This window comes from Megalops cyprinoides, chromosome 13 (genome assembly GCF_013368585.1).
Source record: "Megalops cyprinoides isolate fMegCyp1 chromosome 13, fMegCyp1.pri, whole genome shotgun sequence".
Lineage (NCBI taxonomy): Eukaryota > Metazoa > Chordata > Actinopteri > Elopiformes > Megalopidae > Megalops > Megalops cyprinoides.
In genome coordinates this window covers 602,501-610,000 of record NC_050595.1, presented here as the reverse complement: position 1 = coordinate 610,000, position 7,500 = coordinate 602,501, and the positions used below count along the sequence as shown (strand labels likewise).

General features: G+C 53.7%; 1 protein-coding gene across 2 annotated transcripts in view; it reads right to left on the bottom strand.

The window, feature by feature from the left end:
* Window positions 1-7,500, bottom strand: part of znf423 (zinc finger protein 423) — a 130,055-nt gene that overhangs the window by 9,702 nt on the left and 112,853 nt on the right. For both annotated transcript variants that reach the window (XM_036543949.1, XM_036543950.1), the window contains exons 6-7: window positions 2,876-3,007; window positions 1,114-1,229 (exon numbers count right to left, since the gene is read on the bottom strand). In XM_036543949.1, coding sequence (XP_036399842.1) covers window positions 1,114-1,229; window positions 2,876-3,007 — 248 coding nt within the window. The remainder of the gene's footprint in view (window positions 1-1,113; window positions 1,230-2,875; window positions 3,008-7,500) is intronic.

The following is a 7,500-nucleotide window of genomic DNA, read 5'->3' as shown; positions in this document are numbered from 1 at the left end:
CAGAACTAAACATTGTCTCAAAATTACACACCTGTGTTGGAACTTCATACCTGCCTCAGAAATACCCACCTGTACAAGCTGAAAACCAGCCTAATGTATCAGACACTCAGACGCCCCCCCCCACCCCCTGCCCCCCGTGTCCAGCTCTTCCTGGAGGATTCCTCAGTGTGTGTGTGGGGGGGGGGGGGCTGCCTGCACACAAGGGGGTCTGCAGGGGGTCTGATTGATTAGTGAAGTCAGTCACTGCGTCTAATCGCTCCAGCACTGAGGAACTCCTGCCCCCCCGCCCCCCCCCCCCGAAAAGCTGCTTTCATTTCTACTCCTGAGACTGAGATACACCTTCCACCTGCCTGTGTGTGTGTGTGTATGCGTGTGTGAGTGTCTGTGTGACTGTGTGTGTGAGAGTGAGTATGCGTGTGCGCATGTGAGAGTGAGTGTGTGTGTGTGTGTCTATGAGAAAGTGAGTGTGCGTGCATGTGAGAGAGTGTGTGTGTGTGTGTGAGAGAGTGAGTGTGCGTGTGCGCGTGCGCGTGTGCGAGTGAGTGTGTGTGTGTATGAGAAAGTGAGTGTGCGTGTGCGTGCATGTGAGAGCGAGTGTGCGTGTGCGTACGTGTGTGTGTGTGAGAGAGAGAGTGAGTGTGTGTGTGGGAGGTGAATGGGATCTCTGATCTCTGCCAGGGTTTCACAGTGCTGTAGCCTATTCCCCTCTATGTGGAGTAATACATGCAGACAATACACTGCACTCCTATTGGTCAAGCGGTGTCTGACACCGAGCTTCTATTGGACAGGCCCCCTGCCATGCTATGACACTTCCTAGACAAAATCAAAATGGGATTCCAACCAGGAAGCGAGGTCCAACAGAAGCCTACAGTAAAGCCGTCATCACAAGCTCTCATCTCAAAGCAAGCGAGAAATATGGCAGAAATATTCCCAAACACATTCTGCCCCCAACAACTGAATCAGGATCAGTTACTCAACCTTAATCCTACCTCCAGCCCTTACAGTAAAAATGGTAAAATGATCCAGAATCATTGGTAATGCACAGAGTACTTGGTTTGAAATCCTAAGTGAATGATGATCTCACTTCCTGTTCCTACAGAAAACGGCACTCACCTGCAGCTCCGTCTGGAAGAAGAATTTCTGCGGACACTGGGAACAGTCGTAGATCTTATCCTCCTGACCGTGAACAGCAAAGATGTGCTGCTGCAGCTTATTGGCCTGTACAAACACTGAGGGACAGAGAGACGGTTTATTGGCTGAGAGGAGGACTGAGGGACAGAGAGACGGTTTATTGGCTGAGAGGAGGACTGAGGGACAGAGAGACGGTTTATTGGCTGAGAGGAGGACTGAGGGACACAGAGGTGGAGTACCCCATTAAGTAACTTTTGTGGCCAAACACAGTGGAAGACAGAAGTTTTCCAGTGAAACAGCAGAGACCAGTGTTCACTGCTGAAATCAGACAGAGAGAAGGGGAGGGGCCCACTATTCCCAGCAGAGCTGCTGTGATATTTATCAATAAATCATCTTTCTTTCCTTTCTTCCTCTTTAATTCAGTTCTTTTTGTTTCAGTAAACTTAGTTTTTTTTCCTCTGTGGAGAGTATGAATTATTAACCTTCCCCAGGACAGCTACTCTTACTTATTCATGACCGCACAGGAATAGAGTCAAACTTAAACAGAGAGGAGTATCGGTGAGGGGGGGGGGGGGGGGGGGGGGGGGGGGGGGCATATAACACCCCAACACAACCTCTGAGGAGACAGACAGACAGACAGACAGACACAAACACCCCTAGGTGGGATACTGCAGCTCTGATCACTTACAAACTACCCCCCAGGCAAAGTACCTGCTAAACCCACTGGCACTTACAAGAAGAAGCTCCACAACCCCCCAATGGCCCTCCAAAACGGGGTCTTTCCTGTGACCCTCTCTGTGATCTTATGACCTGAGAAGAGGGTCAGAGCTACCCTCCTGTAGGTCCACACACCAGACCCTCTCACATGCCACTGCACACGCTCAGACCAGCCCTGACGTCAGTGCTGCCCCCTGCTGTCCTGCCTTGGAAAGCAGCTCGGGAGGTTCACACTCAGGGTGCCTTCCTCTCCCCTGATCCAGGCCGTGTCTTCACTCCAGCCCGCTCCACTTGACACCAAATTGATCGTTAACTCAGTTCAATTAAGCTGCAAGGGAGGAGGACTGCAGCAGGGGAGATCTGAGCTGTCAGGATGGGGGGGCAGGGGGGGGCATGCTGGCAAAGCAAGACAATGTGCTGTAGACGTGGGAATCAAACGATAAAAACTATATAGACTGTGTTGCTGTCCCACTACAATACTGGAAAAGAGAGTTACAGAGGGACTAATGATTTCTTCATAAACAGCACCTTTAAGTGTGTGTGTGTGTGTTTGAGTGTGTGTGTCTGTGTGTGTGTGTGTGTGTCTGTGTGCGTGCATGTGTGTGTGTGTTTGAGTGTGTGTGTGTCTGTGTGCGTGCACGTGTGTGTGTGTGTGTGTGTGTGTGTGTGCGCACGTGTGTGTGTGTGTGTGTGAGTGTGTGTGAGTGTGTGTGTGAGTGTGTGTGTGTCTGTGTGCGTGCATGTGTGTGTGTGTTTGAGTGTGTGTGTGTGTGTGTGTGTGAGTGTGTGTGTGTCTGTGTGCGTGCACGTGTGTGTGTGTGTGTGTGTGTGTGTGTGCGTGTGTGCACGTGTGTGTGTGTGTGTGCGTGTGTGTGTGTGTGAGTGTGTGTGAGCGTGTGTGTGTGTGTGTGTGTGTGTGTGTGCGCGTGCACGTGTGTGTGTGTGTGTGTGTGTGTGTGTGTGAGTGAGAGAGACAGAATGAAGCTGTGTGTTGCCTCCTTGACCGCCCTCGACCCCAGCGCCTCACCTGTGAAGCAGACGGGACACTTGAAGGTGCCGCCCATGCCCTCGAAGCTGTGCTCGATCAGGTGACACAGGAGTTTCGCCGGAGAGTCGAACATCTGGTTACACAGCTTGCACTCATGATTGATGCCTTCCTCTGCAAAAAGGTCACATGGTACAACCTGTTACTCACAGAGAAATTACACACACACACACACACAGGAACACACAGACACACAAGCACCCACAAACACCCACACACACACACTCACACACACACACACACACACACACACACACACACAGGAACAGTAACACACGATGTTTGGCAGTACTGACGGAGCTGTAGAGGAGTTTCCCTGAGGTGCTGTATAAGTCTGACTGCGAAAGGCTGAGCATACAGCACTGTGCTCTGAGCATCCAACACGCTCCAGTACACAGCCGGAGTGGATGGGGTCTGGTGCGGGCCAGGCCTGCTGCCGGAGCCTGGCCCTGCTCAGAGCCCCACCCAGACCCAGCGCCGGCTCTCTTCTGGCCGGTAATTGCCTGCTACCCCCCCCCGGGGGCCCTGGCGATCTGCCCCTGATCGCAGTGCTATTTTGGGCCCTTGTGGATGACATCAGCCCCCCCCCCCCCTCCCTCGCAGATGAAAGGTGGGTGTAGAGTCCTGGCTGGAGGCCCCTGCCTGCTCTTATCGGCTGCTCCTCACACAGGACAGAGCGCCCCCCCCCACTGCACTCCCCCACCCCCACCGCACACCCCCACCTGATGCTGTGGCTCTGGATAAAAGCGTCTGCTAGATGCATGTAATGTTGGATTAACTTTGCAGGAAGTGACATCAGCAACTGAGAGCTGTCCCCACCCAGCGCCCCCACACTCCTGTGCTGGGTCTGAGAGCTGAAGGTGAATCCCCCATTTCAAATCAAAACCCTCACACTATCACACTAAACCCTCACACCATCACACTGAACCCTCACACTATCACACTGAACCCTCACACCATCACACTAAACCCTCACACCATCACACTAAACCCTCACACCATCACACTGAACCCTCACACTATCACACTGAACCCTCACACTATCACACTGAACCCTCACACTATCAAACTAAACCCTCACATTATCACACTAAACCCTCACACCATCACACTGAACCCTCACACTATCACACTAAACCCTCACACCATCACACTAAACCCTCACACCATCACACTGAACCCTCACACTATCAAACTAAACCTACACACTACCACATGAAACAGACACTGTTCTGCCCCTTGTCTGCCTGTACAGCTAAAGGGCTGTTCTACACCAGCGCTCTCTCAGGCAGCACTAATGCTGCGCATTGGCTGTGCAGCTCTGTCCTCCAGGGGTTGGCACATCTGGAGACTGACAGCTGAAACAAGAAAGATCCCCTGTGGGTGAGGTCAAAGGTCAGCGCATGGTTCCGACACAGGAAAGCAGGGTACTGTTTCCAAACAGAACCTAAAGGCGAAAACTCCTCGGCAGCTCCCAGCAGCTCCGAGCAGACGCTTCCTCTAACATCTGACAGCAGAAGGCAGAGGAAACAGACAGAAAAGCTGTTCGAGGCCATTAGCTATGCGGAGTGAAAAAGAGAAACAGGAGGAAGAAACATTTAACGCTGCCTACGAGAAAAGGAAAAAAGCATTTCACCGCCTCCAAAGCCATGAGGCGTCTTTGCCGAGAAACGGCATGAGGCCACGACACGCAGGCAGGAGCGGAGTGACGGAGGGAGGAGTGACGGAGGAGTGCGGAAGCTAGTTTATTTGTTATTCCAGCCAGTGTGCGGGAGAGCATGTCCAGTCGCACACGCGCTGGGGCTGGCTGGCCATGTGCTTCCAGCTAATTGACCAGGGGAGGACCAGGTGGCTGCGACTCCCCGCCCCCTCCCCCTGGGGAGGGTCCCCTGCAGGGAAGCGCGCCCCACGCCCCCCCCCGTGGTGTGAGCAGGCACATAAATGAGCTCCTCTGGCAGGAACCGCGCCCCCCAGGGGGAGTCACCCGGCTCGGCTCGCCCCGCCAAAACCCCTCTCGCCCCGGCAGCACCGGGATTGATGGGGCAGACGGAGGGCCGAGCTGGGGGGGGGGAGGGGCCAGGCGGGGGGTGGGGGCTAACAGGGGGTGGTGGGGGGCTCCTTTGGGGGCTAGCTCAAGGTGTGTTGCCATGGAAACGCCGACAGATAGGGAGAAAGCATAGTGTGCTGAGCTTGACCTAAGGTAGAGCAGATGCACATATATATACACACGCACGCACACACACATACCCTCACACACACACACATACACACTCACACTCACACATTCACAAACGCATACGCGCACACAGGCACACACACACACACACACACTCACACATGCACACTCACACACACACACTCACACACACACACACACACACAGAGAAGTCTCGGAGGCTGCCTCCTGTCCCACCCACTTATACTCATTTGTACCCTGTTTCTCCCCACCATCTCTCTCTCCCTCTCTCCCTCTCCCTCTCTCTCTCTCCCTCTCTCCCTCTCTCTCTCCCTCTCTCTGACTCTCTCTCTCTCTCCCTCTCTATATCTCCCTCTCTCACTCTCTCTCTCCCTCTCCCTCTCTCTCCCTCTCTCTCTCTCTCTCTCTCTCCCTCCCTCCCTCTCCCTCCCTCCTTCCCTCCCTTCCTATTATCGGCAGTAAATATTTCCGGGGCGTTTGGGGCTGCCAGCGAGGAGGAGTCTCCAGCTCCAGATATTTTTGGCAGAAGCAGACGGCATATGGAGCTGACCAGCTTGGAATCTCCTATCAGATTACATAACAGTGGGAAGCTGGATCCCTCCACACCATAGAAACCGACCTTCACAAAAACAAACACACTCCTCTTCCAAAGCTCCCCCTCCTCTCCTCCCCCACCTCCCCTCTATCTATCCTGTCCTCTCCGCGCTCTCCCCTCTCCCTCTCCCCCTCCAAACCTGTCTGCTCCTCCCTCTTGTGAGATCAGCGTGTGTGACTTCACTGCTGTACTGAGATCAGCGCGTGTGACTTCGCTGCTGTACTGAGATCAGCGCGTGTGACTGCGCTGCTGTACTGAGATCAGCGCGTGTGACTTCGCTGCTGTACTGAGATCAGCGCGTGTGACTTCGCTGCTGTACTGAGATCAGCGCGTGTGACTTCGCTGCTGTACTGAGATCAGTTGGTTGATCACAGCGCTGTGCTTTGATCCTGCTGTGTTGGGGTGCCCAGCAGACACCATGGTTACCTACAGTGCACTGCAGGTGCAGCTGCTCCTGTGTCCTTCCCTGTCAGGTTACCTCCACAGCTCCACCAATCAGAGCCTGTCCTCTGACCACACGGACACCCAAATCCGCCTGCTGCCCCTCACTGCCCCCCGCTGCCCCCCGGCTTTCACAGCCCAAAGGGAGACTGTTTGGAAGCCAGGAAGGCAAACTCTTCCCTGTTCTCCTCTGCTGGTGCACGTTACTGTAACCCTGCGAGGCTTTAAAAATCATGTAGCTGTTTGTACAATACAACCAAGGGCCAATGCAGGGTACAACTGCTGGCCAATAATCTACAAAAACCATTCATTTAAACATTTTAAAAACTACAAGGTTGCGATCAACAGAATTCTCCCCAAGGCAGTACAGTCAAAACACACTCACACACACACACACACACACACACACACACACACACACCCTGCCAACACACTCACACACACACACACACACCCTGCCAACACACACACGCACACACACGCACACACACGCACACACACACACACAATGCAGACTGCTTTCTGCATCTGCGTGAAGATATTTGCTTTTCAATGTTAATTTAACATTCGCAAGTGCACATGGGGGAATAGCTCTAATCAGCACACCAATAAAGCCACAAATGACATGTCTTTATAAGCTTGTTAAGAGCAAATCTCTCCCTAAGCATCCATTCAATTCAAGTGTCAGTGTAGTCCTCCTCCTCCTCCTTCCCCTCATCCCAGAATCTTCCCTTTCTCCGCTCTTCCCCCGTGTGTGGGACAGGGGGCCTGGACAGACAGCACAGCTACGGCGTGAGACCCAGTCAGGCAGAAGGTGTGGCAGCACACACCACCATGAGGACGGAGGACAGAGAAGTTTCTGTAACAGAAACTGCACACGGCTTGCAAAAACACCAGTCTCACCATGGGAACAGTTACCCAGGAGCCCTTTCAACAGCCCACTTGTGTCCACAGCAATTCAGGTGCCGGTGCCCTCCTCACACACCTGCCCACACCTGAAGGACAGAGCGGCTCGATCCACTGCCCAATCCCACACACACTCACACACACTCACACACAAACACACACACACACATAAACATGCACACACACACACACACACACACACACACACACACACACACACACACAGCAGATTGCTAATTGAGGTGGAGGCAGTAATTATGCCTCCTTCAGCGGCCCGCTCGGCTGATGGAGTCAGGTCTGGGGTGAGGGCCAGGGCAGAACGGGTCTTATTGCGTTTGGGCCTGGCGTTGAGCAAAGCGCCTGGCCTCTCCCTGACCCTGGACACAGTGCACCAGCACTGCCCGAGCTGCAGCTACAGCTGCATCCGCTAAAGAGACACCCACCAAGGGCGTCCAGGAGCAGCTCTGT